General features: G+C 39.2%; 1 protein-coding gene across 1 annotated transcript in view; it reads right to left on the minus strand.

Annotated features, from left to right (window-relative positions):
- CDC20B (cell division cycle 20B) overlaps positions 1–18,921 on the minus strand; it is a 70,059-nt gene that overhangs the window by 25,190 nt on the left and 25,948 nt on the right. The window contains exons 3-4 of the mRNA XM_037799436.1: positions 5,760–5,988; positions 2,307–2,437 (exon numbers count right to left, since the gene is read on the minus strand). Coding sequence (XP_037655364.1) covers positions 2,307–2,437; positions 5,760–5,988 — 360 coding nt within the window. The remainder of the gene's footprint in view (positions 1–2,306; positions 2,438–5,759; positions 5,989–18,921) is intronic.

An 18,921-nucleotide genomic window follows, 5' to 3' on the forward strand; every position in this document is an offset into this window, starting at 1 on the left:
GCAAACTCTGGGTTTCATCTCTTAGCTTAGCATCTTCAAACGTCTTTCCAGCTGCATCTCCAAGTGTCTGGGTCTGTGTTGGCTCTGAGCTCTCTCTCTCACCCTGAGCTCTCTTAAGGACTCCAGTAAACTAATTAAGACCCACCTTGAATGGGCGTGGTCACATCTCCATGGAAATAATCTAATGAAAAGGCCCCGCCCACAATTGGGTGAGTCACATCTCCATAGACACAACCTAATCAAAACATCCCACCCACAATAGGTCTGCCCCCACAAGATTGAATTAAAAGAAAATGTTTTTGTTTTTTATTTGATAAAGTAGTTTTAAATTTAAAAAAATAAAGAATTAAAAAGAACGTGGCTTTTGTGGGGTACATAATAGATTCAAACCAGCAGAGTGTAAAATAATAACTAGATAATCACAGTTCAGACAGAAGTCTCTCCTAAAGCATCATTTTCATATTTTGGTTTCTTACCTGGATGTTATATCACAAGAAAGGCACTGCCAGTCAGTGAGTCCTGGTTTTTTAGGTAACCGTGGTAGAACAATTACATAAAAAATAGGGTTTCCCAACCTCAGCACTGTAGACATTTGGGGGCAGATAATTCATGGTTGTGGAGTTTGTTCTGGGCATTGTGGGATATTTAGCAACACCTCTGGCCTTTACCCACTAGACACCAATAACACATACTCAAACACACACACACTGGTACAATTAAAGATGTCTCCAGATATTGCTAAATGTCTCCTGGGTGCAAAATCAGGTCCAGTTGAGAAGTACTGGTATAAAATAACATTCCTAAAGCAACCTGCTGGCCAGTAACTCAGAGTGACTTTTCATAACCAACTCACCTCTTCGGAATCCCACTTAGCACAAGGCTGACCACGATGCTATCCAGTACAGTGGGTTTCTACTCTATCTACCTAGGAGTGCTCTTTCCTAGAAGAGATTTACTCATTAATTTAATAAAGAACTGAGCATAGAGCACATATAATATGAGGATTCTGAAAGTCTCCAAAGTCAGTGCAGGCCCTTGTGGAATCTCCATCCAGGCAATCAGTGAGGACCACACGAAGACCGTACACACATTTACTATAAATGTGAAAGACCCCACTTTGCATCTTCCCTATTCTTTGTTATTTGACTTCTAATTAGTTATGACAGCAGATTCTCTACATAAAGCACTTAAACAGTTTCCATTAGCAACTCCATACTCCTTTATCCCCTACCCAGTTTCTTCAGTGATGCTGGGACAATGTTCTGGCTGATAGAACAATTGATGAAAACGGTATCTTGCCGTCCCCATAGACAGTGCCACCAACTTTATGCCACCAGTTACTAAACAGGATACGGGGAAGGAAAAGGGAAGTCCTGAGGGGCAGGGAGTAGAGGGTGGTAAGGACAGGTGTTAATCACCCAACTCAGCATGAGGTCAGCAGTGGCCCTAATTATCCCAGTAGAACTCCCTGGCCATTTCCCTATCCCCAAACCCACGCACATAAAGCACCCAACAAAAGACCTGCTCTAATCAGTTCATTGCCAATTGTATATAAGTTCAAATAATTAAAATCTATATTCACAACATTTGCTGTTCTTCTAGCAAGACATATATGCCAAACACAGAAGGAGGCACATACTAAATGAGTAATATTGCTTAATTGAGACTTTATGGCTTTACCAGCTCAAAGCTTTCAAGATTCCATCAAAGGAATCTTTTCCATGAGAGGTTCTTTATTGCATTTGATAAACCTGAAATATGCTACTGATATTTAATATGTCCAAAGTATTTAGAGTGGAATCCTAAGATCTTAAAACCATAACAATTAAGAGATACCTAAAGAAAAAAAAAAAAAAAACACTAACTGTACTTAGGAAATAAACTACAACAACAAAGACTTAAGGGAAATATTTAAAAGACAATATGAGATAGAGGAAGAATAAAACTTATCCTGAGAGATTATGAAGGGCAGAACAAGACACCAAATAGTTGGAAATGGCTACAGCAAGAGATCTTTGGGCAGAATGGAAGCATCAATAATATGTGTACTTACATTTTTAACCTTTACCTCTTTGATAAAAACAGTATTCATGGTTATTCTCTTATTCATTTCTTTGATACTAAGTAAACACCATCTCATAAATCTATAGACATTGTATTTCTTCCATGAAGTGGCTCTATTCGTGTTCTTCACTCACTCATGTTTTCTATCAGGAATTCATCTTTTTCTTGTTGATTTGTGAGGGCAGCTAAGCCAGCTCTTTCCTCACATTTGTTAGAGGAAAGAATTTTCTCTCTTTACCTACCTGGCCTTTTAAGGCCGTGTGTTCCTCCCAGCCTCTGCTCAGTGAATGAGGTGTCTTGCAAAAATGGAAAGCAGAGTTATTGGTTTCAAAACTTTCTTTGACCAGGGTCTTCTGTGGTTCTTTGTAGGATCCTGTAGAGAAGACATTTAGCTTTGAATTTTGTTTTTAAAACAAGATAACACTTTGATGGGAGGTTTGCTCATGGCGTCTTTCACAGTGGAACGGAAGGTGAGGGCCCGAGCTACCGCTCTCCTTGGGTCTGGGGATTGTCCATGAGAGAACACTCAGGGAGAAGCTGCCTCAGTGGCCGCCAGAGCAGGGAGAGAATGCAGCAGCAGCCAAAATGCTTTCCCTCTGCACCCACAGATTTACACTTTGAAGAATGGATACAAATAATTCAATAGTTTAAAATGATGACACAAAGAGTGTCCAGGTTGCCCAAGTTTTATTTATCCTGCCAGGAAACCACTATGGGAGGATTACTTTGCCAATCGTTGGCATTCACTACACCACCACGAGTCTATCACTTTGCCTCCACCCCTTCCAATTGCAGACAGATGTTGCAAGGATAGTTTGAGATGATGTCGGTGAAACAGTAGTTACAGTAATAGGACAGTCAACGTTATCTGCCTCATTAGTATTCATATCTGTTATCTGCTCACGATTGAGAAAGCCCTACAATGACCCTGCACCCTTTACCAGACTTTAACTGCTCTGAAAACCTTGTGGAGTCATCCTCTAAAACCCAGTATCTGCCATATCACTTGCTCCTCAAAGAGGCCCAGGAACCAGTGGAAAATCTTGGCGTTTTGCAATGTGACAATTCCTTCTTCATTTGGACAAAGATGGGCTTGATTAATTATCACTAACACTCCTAGGGCCAAGCACCTCCAGTCCTGGGCCACTCAGAAGCTAAGACACATGTGTTACATCAAGGGAGCAGAATGAAAATGTGAAATTTTCAGTAAAGTTTTAGATCTTGCTCTTTGTCTTGAGAAACTATGCATGCTTGCTTTTTTTATATGATATTTCTATAAGCATACAGAGGAAAGGAAGTTAGCTCTTAGAATCTGAAATGAGAAAGAAGTTGCAATTGGATGTTAGTAACTGACGATCTCCCAGTTATAAACAAAGAATCAGGCCCACCAGCCTAAGAGAGCGGGGATTGCAGATTTTGCCCATAGAGCATGATGTAAACAAAATCCTCTGTGAATAAAAATATATATGCAGGGTCCCACTGAGGAGCTGGGGGAAAATGCGCAAGTGTTTGATTTCCTCACCTGGGTTGCTGCTGATGTTCTCACAAGCATTGAGGACTGGCAGTTTGGTATGCTGAGGGCTCTGTCTTGGGGCTTGCCTTAGAAGTTCATTGCTGCAAAGGAGAGGCTAAACCTGCTTGTAATTGCACATAAGAGTCTCCCCCTGAGTACCTTTTTGTTGCTCAGATGTGGCCTCTCTCTCTCTAGCTAACCCCACTCAGCAGGTAACTCATTGCCCTCCCCTCTACATGGGACCTGACTCCCAGGGGTGAACATCTCCCTGGCAAAGCAGTATATGACTCCTGGGGATGAACCTGGAACCAGCATCATGGGATTGAGAACATCTTTCTGACCAAAAGGGGAATGTGAAATGAAACAAAGTTTCAGTGGCTGAGAGATTTCAAACGGAGTTGAGAGGTCACTCTGGAGGGTATTCTTATGCACTATATAGATATCCCATTTTAGGTTTTTAGTGTATTAGAATAGCTAGAAGTAAAAACCTGAAACTATCAAACTTCAACCCAGTAGCCTTGACTCTTGAAGACGATTGCATAGCAGTGTAGCTTACAAGGGCTGACAGTGTGATTGTGAAAACCTTGCGGATCACACTCTCCCATCCAGTGTATGGATGGATGAGTAGAAAAATGGGGAAAAATATAAATGAAAAACAGGATGGGATGGGGGGGATGATTTGGGTGTTCTTTTTTACTTTTATTTTTTATTCTTATTTTTATTCTTTCTGGTATAAGGAAAGTGTTCAAAAATAATTGGGGTGATGAATGCACAACCAAATGATGGTACTGTGAACAGATGATTGTACACCATGGATGATTGTATGGTATGTGAATATATCTCAATAAAACTGAATTTTTTAAAAAATGAAAACCTCTGCACATGTCCCTTTTAGGATGGGAGGATCTTCAATATTCATTCTTCTCAAACAAAAAGAAAGAAACTTCACCAGCAAAACACTGAGAAACCACTACATCTGATTAATAGCCAGTATCAACTTAAGCAGAAAATAATATGAACTTTCTTGTAACGTCCTTTTGACTGATGTCTGTCTCTTAGAGTTTTGAATTTTCACTCAATGCCTTATAGGAAAAGCACCAATAAATTAATTTAGGGCTTATAAATGAAAAGTGAGCCTCTAATTTCAGCCAGAAATTCTTCTAAAACAATCAGCATGAAAACTGCTCCTCAATTACAATGAGATACAAAAGATTTCTTTCAGAAAGCAACCTTAAAATGATCTTTCTAACAACCCTTTATCTCCTACTCCTCGGACCAGCTATGTTGAGTGTTGATACTTATTGTTACATGGGAATTTCATTGGTTTAAAAATGATTTGGGCTCCCTTTCAAGCTGTAAGACTGCAGTGTCTTACTTACTTTCTAATGTCATTGAGAAACGAGATGGCACTATTGAGAACACGTGGCTTAACTGAACATGCTGATGGTCAAAGAAATTTGTTGCCTAAGATTTCAAACGGGAAGAACAGGAATTAAATCACAGGATGACAGATTGAGTGTTTTGCTTCTGAAGGATGGAGGTAAAAAAGCAGTGCCCAAATGAGAATCAGCTTGTATGTCAGGGCTCTGACAGGAGGCTTCTGGGTCCCTGCTCATTAGATCAGGGATTTGGTGCCCATCCGCCAGGGACAGGCTTTAGTTTCTCTTTCACTCTCATCTTTCCTTTTCTCTTCTCTCTTTCTCTTGCTTCCTTCCTTTTACTTTTTCTTCCTCATCCTCTCCCGTATCCATCCTTTACATCCATTTCACACCTGATTCTTTAATTACTGATATGCGTTTTTCTTAACTGCCATAGAACTGAAATCTTATCAGTCATTGAAATTCTATACTTTGCAAAACAAGAACATACATATATTTGTATGTATATACATATATATACATACAAACATACTTACATATCTTGACAAAAGTGATCATCTATCTACCAATACAAGTCTCAGAAACATACTTAAAACATGACATACTTTCTTTCATCTTTATTTCATGCCACACCCCCAACTTGGAAATTTCTAATTCAAAGATACAAGAGGAGAAAGGCAGTCTCCTGCTTTTCTCCTCTTTTAGGGGAAAACTAGATACTTCTACAAGACAGATTCTCTCAGGAATATATCATTTTTTAACATTTCAGAACTAGACTGTGGCATATATTCTTATCACCTTACCTGGAATCAAGGTCTCTTTCTCAGGTGTTAGCTTCAGCACTGTTGCAGAAGATTCTGGAAGGTCAGTAGTTGAATGTTCTTCCCCAAAGGAGAGAGCTGCCAAATCCCTGGTTTGGCTTTGCCGCCATCTTGTGGTAATGGGGCTACTGGCAATAGGAACCTCAGCTGACAGCCTTTTCAAAAAGTTGTTCTTAAAGTCAGAATATGTAGTGTTAACTGCATCAAATACCTTTTAACAAAAATAGATGTAATTTATAGCGGCTTCAATGACGCAAAAGTAAAAATTCCCGCCCAAAACAAAAAAAAACATATATATAAGATTTTAATTCTTGAATCCTGGGAGAATTTTATTTTATATGGGCATATTATATACAAATAATGAACAAATATATATAAATATAGCAAAATAAAATATATCCATATACCCACATACCCATATAGCCATATATCTAAATATCCATTTATTATAAACTACTCCTCCAAAACACCATTAATTACTGAGAATCTTTGCTCAAGAATCTCAAGACATACCAAAGTAGCTTAGGGAGCAGTTATGCTTATGGTTATTATTATCATATATTGATGTAAAATATGAAGTAAGAAATAACACTATATACTGAACAAATGTTTATATAAAATCATAAAATTTCAAACCTAAAAACAACAATTTTCTAGTCCAACCTCTTCTTTTCACAGACGGAGAAACTGAAGCCTAGAGAAGTTAAGTAACTTGCTAAACATCCATTGTTCTAGTTTGCTAATGCTGCTGGAATGCAAAACACCAGAAATGGATTGGCTTTTATAAAGGGGGTTTATTTGCTTACACAGTTACAGTCTTAAAGCCATAAAGTGTCCAAGGTAATGCATCAACAATAGGGTACCTTCACTGGAGGATGGACAATGGCAGCTGGAAAACCTCTGTTAGCTGGAAAGGCACATGGCTGGTGTCTGCTACAAGTTCTGGTTTCAAAATAGCTTTCTCCCAGGATGTTCCACTCTAGGCCACAGCTCCTCTTCAAAATGTCACTCTCAGTTGCTCTTGGAGTGTTTGTCCTCTCTTAGCTTCTCTGGAGCAACAGTCTGCTTTCAACGGCCATCTTCAAACTGTCATCTGCAGCTACTCTCTCAGCTTTCTGTGCATTCTTCCAAGTGTCCCTCTTGGCTTTAGCAAACTCACTCCTTCTGTCTGAGCTTATATAGAGCCCCAGTAAACTAATCAAGGCCCATGCTGAATGGGCGGGGCCACACCTCCATGGAAATTATCCAATGAAAGATCTCGCCCACAGTTGAATGATCACATCTCCATGGAAACATCCAATCAAAAGTCTCCAACCCAAACAACACCAATACTTTCCTGCTCACACAAGACTACATCAAAGATAATGTCATTTTGGGGGACATAATACATCCAAACCAGCACGTCCGTCCATCCCCTTTGAGAAACACCAGGAGGTTAGTATTTAGAGACCCTGTAGAGGTGAACCATGCTGTTCAGTTATGTGAAATTAAAATGCAAATTAAAATAACAGGCTGGGACTGAATTATTTGCAACATAAATGATACATACATTAGATTAATGACTTTGTATAAAGAGCTCTTAGAGAAATTTAGAAGAGTTTACAAACTCAATGGAAAAGTAAGTATAGGACATAAAGACACAATTCACTGAGAGATATAAATGCCCAATGAATCTATGAAAAAATATTCAACCTCACAGTAATCAAAGAAATACAAATTTAAAACAATGAAATACTAGTAGCAGTTTTTTTAAAATGATAATCCCCAGTGTTGAAGGTCTGAAAATAGACCCTAGTATGAACTGCTGATGGGGTGTAAATTAGTATCTGGAAAGGACATTAATTTGTGTGTCAAAAGCTTTCATATACATTCATAGCCTCTGTTGGCTCAGCAATGTCATCTCCAGGAATTTAAGAAATCAAAGAGGTGGACAAAGACAGAAGAGAAGAACATTAAGAATCTATTGAGTGCTAACCATGAAAAAGACCATATTCTAAGGGTTTGACACACATTTGCATTTCATCCTTAGAAACACTTTGTGAAGCAGGTCTATTATGTATTCCCTTTTTATCAATGAAGACATTGAGGTTTACAGGTTAAGCAAATTGCCTAAGACCACACAGTGAGTCAATGGAGATGCTACACTCTGGCTCCATCTCTCTGACTCCAGAATGCACACTCTAAACTGAGAGCATGTGAGTGTGTACCACAGTAATTGCTTATAGGGGCCAGGGCTGCTGTAAACAGTGCTGTTTGGGGTCAACTCTCTGTGCCATCTGGCTGTTTTGCCCGTGATCTTGGTCTTTGAGTAGGAAGGGGGAAGCTGAAAAGAGGGAAGGATAGAGAGAAGCTGTGAATGGTGATGGGTGAAGCAGACATGGAACGAGAAACATAGCCCTATCGGACTTTCATTTTCCCACTTTCACTAGTCAAGGAGACTTGCCCCAGAGACTGGCTGCTGGGAATCACAGGAACTGGCTCATGTTTTACCTGACTGCTACCAAGCAAGACCATTGGTCAGAGGGGCATGTTGTCCCATTTTTTAACAGAAGTTGGAAATTAAGATTTCTCTTATGAATCTTTTTTTAAAATTTTTTGACTGATTAAGAGTTTTTAAAGCACTGTAGGACTAAGCAGAGCATGTCTGTGGGCCACATTATAGGCCATGGACTACACAGACCTCTACAATCCTAGCCAAGAAGCTTATGCTTCCAGGCACCAAGAAAAGAAGGAGCCACCATCTTTGGAGATATATTTAATTTGCAACAATCATGACAAAGAAAGGAGATGCTGCTCAAAGTTCTCCTCAGAATCCCAAAATTTAAATACACATTAGCAAAACAAAATAATCCTGAGACTAGATGAGGGAAAATAAAGAAGAGTAAATTCAGTGATGTGTCACCTAAGAGAAGGAATCAAGAAATTTCATGTTAAAATCTCACTCAGCCTTGGCAGGTCTGGTTTTCTCTGGCTCATCTAAGGTCACTCTCTCCATACTATTTCCCCACCAGGGATGCTCTTCCATGCTTCTCTGCGAGGGTAACCCCTAGCCCAGCTTCACCACCAGGTCCAGCCATCAACTCCCTTCTCTGACCTTCCCTTCCTCCCCATTCCAAACTGGGCCAGGCAGCCCTCCCTGTGCTTTCATGGCTCCCTGTGTACTTTCTATTACAGCACAATGACATTGTATTAATAATAAAAACATTTATGGTATTCATACTCAATAAGTACCAAGGACTGGGATAAATGCACTAGATAGATTATTTAAAGTTCATCACAACCCTATGAGACAGGAACAATTATTTCCCTCATTCTAAAGATTTGAAAAATGAGGCATATTAGAGTTAAGTAGTTTGAGCAAGGATATAGAGCTAATGTGTAATGGATGCAGGATTCAGGCCACTGCATGTAGTTGTATGGCTTGATGTCTTTATGGGTGGCACCCCTTGGAATATGCAGTGCACAACTTTCACAACCAACCAGAGCAACCCTGACAAGGTTGGAACTCTGACAAATCAATCCAGTCCCTATGCTTTTAGCATCTCTGCTCATATTCCACTTTTCTGATTATTTTTATTTCTCTCCTCCTATACTATAAACTCCTTAAGATCAGGGAGCTCCATTAAGTATTGAATGAATAAATGAAGGAATCTCTCCCATGAGAGGCAATTAGTGCTTACACACACACACACACAAACACACACACACACACACACACACACACGGGATTCAAGAATCCAGAGGCAAAGAAATAAGGAATTTTATTCTTTCTTCTCCATTAAGAATGATTCTCAAATTGGACAGGGTAAAAAACATTTTTGTAGAAACTGGAGACAGAATAAATGAAGCAATAAAAGCACATCTGGTATTCTTTTTTAGTTTTGAGTGTATTAGAATAGATGGAAGGAAATACTTGAAAGTGTTGAACTGTAATCCAGTAGTCTTGATTCTTAAAGATGATTGTATAAGTATATAGCGCTTATGGGGTGACCGTTCGATTGTGAAAACCTTGTGACTGATACTCCCTTTATCCAGTGTATAGGCAGATGAGTAATAAAATAAAGATAGTATATATATATAAATAAATAATGGGGGGGTAAAGGGTATGTTTTGGGATGTTCTTTTTTATTTTCATTTTTTTAGAGTAATGAAAATGTTCTTAAATTGATCGTGGTGATGAATGCACAACTATATGATGATACTGTGAGCTACTGATTGTATGGATTTGGATGGATTATATGGTGCATGAATATATCTCAATAAAATTGCATTTTTTTAAAAAAATACTACATCTGGGCATTTTACATGAGTTCAAGTCTCTTGCCCCAGATAAATGAAACCCAGAGAACTGACAATATTTCCAGAACTAATTACCTGTTAGTGATTTATGGAAAAACATAAGATATGAGAAAAATGCCTCAAACTCCCCCCTCTCCAAATTAAGATAGACAAATGTTTTCCGTGGTTTTTAATAGGAGGAACAAGTAACTGGAAATAATAAATTAAGTTTACAGCCCATGTCCTAATGGCACAAGTCTCACTGGATGGAAGTTAGTCTCAGCGAATTCCCCTGTGGGGTACCACAGGGCTTTGCCCCTGACTTTATACAGCTCAACATCTTATGAATGGCTTGAATGGAGATTTATTTATCAAAATTATTGATTATCCTAAGTTGAAAAGATAGTTAAATATTAAAGGACAGAAAGGAAGGAATAGGATTCAGAATAAAGTCTGGAACAAGGCCCCAAATCAGCAAAATTACATTCAATAAGGATTAATGAAAAATCTTCCCATTTAATTTTTTTTTCATTGTGCAGGCATACAATAGGAAAGAACTGGGATGAAGTAAAAAAAAAAAACTGGTGGTATAAGGCAACCAGCACCAAAATATGAGTGTACAGTATGATGAAATCACTTTTTTTTTTTTGAAGTACTAGAATTTTATACCCAGTAAGTAGAAAAACAGTGCCCAGAATAAGCATGGGTGAAACCCCACTGTCTCTACAGTGGTCAGAATTCATCTGAAGAACTGTGTCAAGTCCCAGAACTGTTCTTCAAAAAGGGAGATGGACGAGCCAGGATTCAAAACCTGAGTTCATTTGGTGGAAAGAGTCCACAATGACCACATCAGGAGAAACACGGGAATGGAGTACACATGAACAGAGAGATGGAACCAAGGGTGGTTAGTCAAGAGGGAAGAAGACGCAAAAGGAAATGTCTTCAAATATTTAAAGGCATGTGACATATGATAAAAAAGAAAAATGTACTTTGTATTGCTCCTGAGGACAAAACCAGAAATAATAGATGGGAGGAGACAAATTCTTATTCAACACGAAGACCTTTGAAAGAGTTAGAGCACAATTTTCCATAACACTTTGAATATAAAGTAGTCTCATTCAGTCCCTCCACTAGGGGTACATTGTATATAGTGATACAGATAAACTTTTTTTTAATAATTACGGATTGTAATATGCATTTTAAAATGTTTTAAATTTTTCAGTGTTGACATAAAGTTTTCCCTTATAAAAAACTAATTTGAGTAAAATTAATGACTCAATTTAAATAAAACATAGTTTGCAAATACAGCCAAAGTCGTGGAGGTAAAATGCAAATGACTGCAGCTTACACCGTGCTCTTTCAACTTCAGTGTTTTTAAGCTTTTGTTCCAGAGTCTGTCTCTTGCTGAGGAAATGCCTGTCACATAGTTTTAAATGACTCAAGTATTTATTAATAGAGAGGAAGAGGAAGATAAGAAAAATAAGACAAAGAGGGGGAAAAGGATGAATGACTTGACACTCCAAGCATACGGTTTTGGCTTGTTTACCTTTGGAGTTCACTATTGATACTAAATTGGGGGGAACTCAGAGCATCAGGGTCAACAAATAAACAGAAAGGCACCTAGAGAGGTTAAAAATAAGGTCAGGAGATAACAAAATAAACAACTGGGAAAATAGAAGCAAATATTTATGGTGATAAATTATCCACCATACAAATATTCAATGAGTGGGGAAAACCTGGACATGCCAAGAAAGACTTGCTGGAGCTGTCAGTGTCTTTCCAGAACCACATGGCACAGACAAAAGTAACAAGAATGACCCCATTAGCTCTCAGGTATATCCTCTCAATTCCCCTTCCTTAGCCTCTCCCGTTCCCATCTACTCCATCACCAGCCCAATGCAACATTCTGTCCATAAGACATTTCAAATGTAAGGTCTCAATCATTTTTCACATTAATCACAAAGACCAAAATGTTCATCTTCTCATTTTGGAATCTCCAATACTTCCACATCATGGTGGGCAATGCAATCTAAGCAAAAACTGCCACGATCGTTTTTAGGTAGGCTTTATCCTTTTTTATCCTTGGCCAGCCCCTGTCATTGGGGCCCCCAGAGCGTCTTTAGCATCTGTCCATCTCCTTCTATTGCTTTGACCAAGGCTGCCTTGATTATGACCCTGTCATCTCTCATCCTGAGTTGTTCCTTTGCAGACTTCCTGTGACTCCTTGAAGATAAGTCATTACACATGGCAAAGGTTTTCTGTTGCTGCTCTCTACTCCCTGTCCTCCCAGGACCCTCACAAAGATTTCTTATGAAACTAAATGCCGAGAGGCGGGGCAAGATGGCAGACTGGTGAGCTGTATATTTTAGTTACTCCTCCAGGAAAGTAGGTAGAAAGCCAGGAACTGCGTGGACTGGACACCACAGAGCAATCTGTCTTTCGGCATACTTCATACAACACTCATGAAAATGTGGAACTGCTGAGATCAGCGAAATCTGTAAGTTTTTGCGGCCAGGGGACCCGCGCCCCTCCCTGCCAGGCTCAGTCCCGTGGGAGGAGGGGCTGTCAGCTCCGGGAAGGAGAAGGGAGAACTGCAGTGGCAGCCCTTATCGGAAACTCATTCTACTGATCCAGACTCCAACCATAGATAGACTGAGACCAGACACCAGAGAATCTGAGAGCAGCCAGCACAGCAGAGAGGAGACAGGCATAGAAAAAAAAAAACAACACGAAAAACTCCAAAATAAAAGCAGAGGATTTTTGGAGTTCTGGTGAACACAGAAAGGGGAAGGTCGGAGCTCAGGCCTTGAGGCGCATATGCAAATCCCCAAGAAAAGCTGATCTCTCTACCCTGTGGACCTTTCCTTAATGGCCCTGGTTGCTTTGTCTATTAGCATTTCAATAACCCATTAGATCTCTGAGGAGGGCCCTTTTTTTTTTTTTTTTTTAATCCTTTTTTCTTTTTCTAAAACAATTACTCTAAGAAGCCCAATACAGAAAGCTTCAAAGACTTTCAATTTGGGCACCTCAGTCAAGAGCAGAACTAAGAGACCTCTGAGACAAAAGGCAATAATCCAGTGACTGAGAAAATTCACTAAACACCACAACTTCCCAAGAAAACGGGGGTGTCCGCTCACAGCCACCATCCTGGTGGACAGGAAACACTCCTGCCCATCGCCAGCCCCATAGCCCAGAGCTGCCCCAGACAACCCAGTGTGACGGAAGTGCTTCAAATAACAGGCACACATCACAAAACTGGGCGTGGACATTAGCCTTCCCTGCAACCTCAGCTGATTGTCCCAGAGTTGGGAAGGTGGAGCAGTGTGAATTAACAAAGCCCCATTCAGCCATCATTTCAGCAGACTGGGAGCCTCCCTACACAGTCTAGCAGCCCAGAACTGCCCTGGGGGGACGGCACTTACCTGTGACATAGCACAGTCATCCCTCAACAGAGGACCCGGGGTGCACGGCCTGGAAGAGGGGCCCACTTGCAAGTCTCAGGAGCCATACGCCAATACCAAGGACTTGTGGGTCAGTGGCAGAGACAAACTGTGGCAGGACTGAACTGAAGGATTAGACTACTGCAGCAGCTTTAAAACTCTAGGATCACCAGGGAGATTTGATTGTTAGGGCCACCCCCCCTCCCCGACTGCCCAGAAACACGCCCCACATACAGGGCAGGCAACACCAACTACACACGCAAGCTTGGTACACCAATTGAGCCCCACAAGACTCACTCCCCCACTCACCAAAAAGGCTAAGCAGGGGAGAACTGGCTTGTGGAGAACAGGTGGCTCGTGGATGCCACCTGCTGGTTAGTTAGAGAAAGTGCACTCCACGAAGCTGTAGATCTGATAAATTAGAGATAAGGACTTCAATAGGTCTACAAACCCTAAAAGAACCCTATCAAGTTCAGCAAATGCCACGAGGCCAAAAACAACAGAAAATTATAAAGCATATGAAAAAACCAGACGATATGGATAACCCAAGCCCAAGCACCCAAATCAAAAGACCAGAAGAGACACAGCACCTAGAGCAGCTACTCAAAGAACTAAAGATGAACAACGAGACAATACTACGGGATATAAAGGAAATCAAGAAGACTCTAGAAGAGCATAAAGAAGACATTGCAAGATGAAATAAAAAAATGGATGATCTTATGGAAATTAAAGAAACTGTTGACCAAATTAAAAAGATTCTGGACACTCATAGTACAAGACTAGAGGAAGTTGAACAACGAATCAGTGACCTGGAAGATGACAGAATGGAAAATGAAAGCATAAAAGAAAGAATGGGGAAAAAAATTGAAAAAATCGAAATGGACCTCAGGGATATGATAGATAATATGAAACGTCCAAATATAAGACTCATTGGTGTCCCAGAATGGGAAGAAAAGGGTAAAGGTCTAGGAAGAGTATTCAAAGAAATTGTTGGGGAAAACTTCCCAAATCTTCTAAACAACATAAATACACAAATCATAAATGCTCAGCGAACTCCAAATAGAATAAATCCAAATAAACCCACTCCGAGACATATACTGATCACACTGTCAAACACAGAAGAGAAGGAGCAAGTTCTGAAAGCAGCAAGAGAAAAGCAATTCACCACATACAAAGGAAACAGCATAAGACTAAGTAGTGACTACTCAGCAGCCACCATGGAGGCAAGAAGGCAGTGGCACGATATATTTAAAATTCTGAGTGAGAAAAACTTCCAGCCAAGAATACTTTATCCAGCAAAGCTCTCCTTCAAATTTGAGGGAGAGCTTAAATTTTTCACAGACAAACAAATGCTGAGAGAATTTGCTAACAAGAGACCTGCCCTACTGGAGATACTAAAGGGAGCCCTACAGACAGAGAAACAAAGACAGGACAGAGAGACTTGGAGAAAGGTTCAGTACTAAAGAGATTCGGTATGGGTACAATAAAGGATATTAATAGAGAGAGGGAAAAATATGGCAAACATAAACCAAAGGATAAGATGGCCGATTCAAGAAATGTCTTCACGGTTATAACGCTGAATGTAAATGGATTAAACTCCCCAATTAAAAGATATAGATTCGCAGAATGGATCAAAAAAAATGAACCATCCATATGTTGCATACAAGAGACTCATCTTAGACACAGGGACACAAAGAAACTGAAAGTGAAAGGATGGAAAAAAATATTTCATGCAAGCTACAGCCAAAAGAAAGCAGGTGTAGCAATATTAATCTCAGATAAAATAGACTTCAAATGCAGGGATGTTTTGAGAGACAAACAAGGCCACTACATACTAATAAAAGGGGCAATTCAGCAAGAAGAAATAACAATCGTAAATGTCTATGCACCCAATCAACGTGCCACAAAATACATGAGAGAAACACTGGCAAAACTAAAGGAAGCAATTGATGTTTCCACAATAATTGTGGGAGACTTCAACACATCACTCTCTCCTATAGATAGATCAACCAGACAGAAGACCAATAAGGAAATTGAAAACCTAAACAATCTGATAAATGAATTAGATTTAACAGACATATACAGGACATTACATCCCAAATCACCAGGATACACATACTTTTCTAGTGCTCACGGAACTTTCTCCAGAATAGATCATATGCTGGGACATAAAACAAGCCTCAATAAATTTAAAAAGATTGCAATTATTCAAAGCACATTCTCTGACCACAATGGAATACAATTAGAAGTCAATAACCATCAGAGACTTAGAAAATTCACAAATACCTGGAGGTTAAACAACACACTCCTAAACAATCAGTGGGTTAAAGAAGAAATAGCAAGAGAAATTGCTAAATATATAGAGACGAATGAAAATGAGAACACAACAGACCAAAACCTATGGGATGCAGCAAAAGCAGTGCTAAGGGGGAAATTTATAGCACTAAACGCATATATTAAAAAGGAAGAAAGAGCCAAAATCAAAGAACTAATGGATCAACTGAAGAAGCTAGAAAATGAACAGCAAACCAATCCTAAACCAAGTACAAGAAAAGAAATAACAAGGATTAAAGCAGAAATAAATGACATAGAGAACAAAAAAACAATAGAGAGGATAAATATCACCAAAAGTTGGTTCTTTGAGAAGATCAACAAGATTGACAAGCCCCTAGCTAGACTGACAAAATCAAAAAGAGAGAAGACCCATATAAACAAAATAATCAATGAAAAAGGTGACATAACTGCAGATCCTGAAGAAATTAAAAAAATTATAAGAGGATATTATGAACAACTGTATGGCAAAAAACTGGATAATGTAGAAGAAATGGACAATTTCCTGGAAACATATGAACAACCTAGACTGACCAGAGAAGAAATAGAAGACCTCAACCAACCCATCACAAGCAAAGAGATCCAATCAGTCATCAAAAATCTTCCCACAAATAAATGCCCAGGGCCAGATGGCTTCACAGGGGAATTCTACCAAACTTTCCAGAAAGAACTGACACCAATCTTACTCAAACTCTTTCAAAACATTGAAGAAAATGGAACACTACCTAACTCATTTTATGAAGCTAACATCAATCTAATACCAAAACCAGGCAAAGATGCTACAAAAAAGGAAAACTACCGGCCAATCTCCCTAATGAATATAGATGCAAAAATCCTCAACAAAATACTTGCAAATAGAATCCAAAGACACATTAAAAAAATCATACACCATGACCAAGTGGGGTTCATTCCAGGCATGCAAGGATGGTTCAACATAAGAAAAACAATCAATGTATTACAACACATTAAAAACTCGAAAGGGAAAAATCAATTGATCATCTCAATCGATGCTGAAAAAGCATTTGACAAAATCCAACATCCCTTTTTGATAAAAACACTTCAAAAGGTAGGAATTGAAGGAAACTTCCTCAACATGATAAAGAGCATATACGAAAAACCCACAGCCAGCATAGTACTCAATGGTGAGAGACTGAAAGCCTTCCCTCTAAGATCAGGAACAAGACAAGGATGCCCGCTGTCACCACTGTTATTCAACATTGTGCTGGAAGTGCTAGCCAGGGCAATCTGGCAAGACAAAGAAATAAAAGGCATCCAAATTGGAAAAGAAGAAGTAAAACTGTCATTGTTTGCAGATGATATGATCTTATATCTAGAAAACCCTGAGAAATCGACGATACAGCTACTAGAGCTAATAAACAAATTTAGCAAAGTAGCGGGATACAAGATTAATGCACATAAGTCAGTAATGTTTCTATATGCTAGAAATGAACAAACTGAAGAGACACTCAAGAAAAAGATACCATCTTCAATAGCAACTAAAAAAATCAAGTACCTAGGAATAAACTTAACCAAAGATGTAAAAGACCTATACAAAGAAAACTACATAACTCTACTAAAAGAAATAGAAGGGGACCTTAAAAGATGGAAAAATATTCCATGTTCATGGATAGGAAGGCTAAATGTCATTAAGATGTCAATTCTACCCAAACTCATCTACAGATTCAATGCGATCCCAATCAAAATTCCAACAACCTACTTTGCAGACTTGGAAAAGCTAGTTATCAAATTTATTTGGAAAGGGAAGATGCCTCGAATTGCTAAAGACACTCTAAAAAAGAAAAACGAAGTGGGAGGACTTACACTCCCTGACTTTGAAGCTTATTATAAAGCCACAGTTGCCAAAACAGCATGGTACTGGCACAAAGATAGACATATAGATCAATGGAATCGAATTCAGAATTCGGAGATAGACCCTCAGATCTATGGCCGACTGATCTTTGATAAGGCCCCCAAAGTCACTGAACTGAGCCATAATGGTCTTTTCAATAAATGGGGCTGGGACAGTTGGATATCCATATCCAAAAGAATGAAAGCGGACCCCTACCTCACCCCCTACACAAAAATTAACTCCAAATGGACCAAAGATCTCAATATAAAAGAAAGTACCATAAAACTCCTAGAAGATAATGTAGGAAAACATCTTCAAGACCTTGTATTAGGCGGCCACTTCCTAGACTTTACACCCAAAGCACAAGCAACAAAAGAGAAAATAGATAAATGGGAACTCCTCAAGCTTAGAAGTTTCTGCACCTCAAAGGAATTTCTCAAAAAGGTAAAGAGGCAGCCAACTCAATGGGAAAAAATTTTTGGAAACCATGTATCTGACAAAAGACTGATATCTTGCATATACAAAGAAATCCTACAACTCAATGACAACAGTACAGACAGCCCAATTATAAAATGGGCAAAAGATATGAAAAGACAGTTCTCTGAAGAGGAAATACAAATGGCCAAGAAACACATGAAAAAATGTTCAGCTTCACTAGCTATTAGAGAGATGCAAATTAAGACCACAATGAGATACCATCTAACACCGGTTAGAACGGCTGCCATTAAACAAACAGGAAACTACAAATGCTGGAGGGGATGTGGAGAAATTGGAACTCTTATTCATTGTTGGTGGGACTGTATAATGGTTCAGCCACTCTGGAAGTCAGTCTGGCAGTTCCTTAGAAAACTAGATATAGAGCTACCATTCGATCCAGCGATTTCACTTCTCGGTATATACCCGGAAGATCGGAAAGCAGTGACACGAACAGATATCTGCACGCCAATGTTCATAGCAGCATTATTCACAATTGCCAAGAGATGGAAACAACCCAAATGTCCTTCAACAGATAAGTGGATAAATAAAATGTGGTATATACACACGATGGAATACTACACGGCAGTAAGAAAGAATGATCTTGTGAAACATATGACAACATGGATGAACCTTGAAGACATAATGCTGAGTAAAATAAGCCAGGCACAAAAAGAGAAATATTATATGCTACCACTAATGTGAACTTTGAAAAATATAAAACAAATGGTTTATAATGTAGAATGTAGGGGAACTAGCAGTAGAGAGCAAT

This window comes from Choloepus didactylus, chromosome 11 (genome assembly GCF_015220235.1).
Source record: "Choloepus didactylus isolate mChoDid1 chromosome 11, mChoDid1.pri, whole genome shotgun sequence".
NCBI lineage: Eukaryota > Metazoa > Chordata > Mammalia > Pilosa > Megalonychidae > Choloepus > Choloepus didactylus.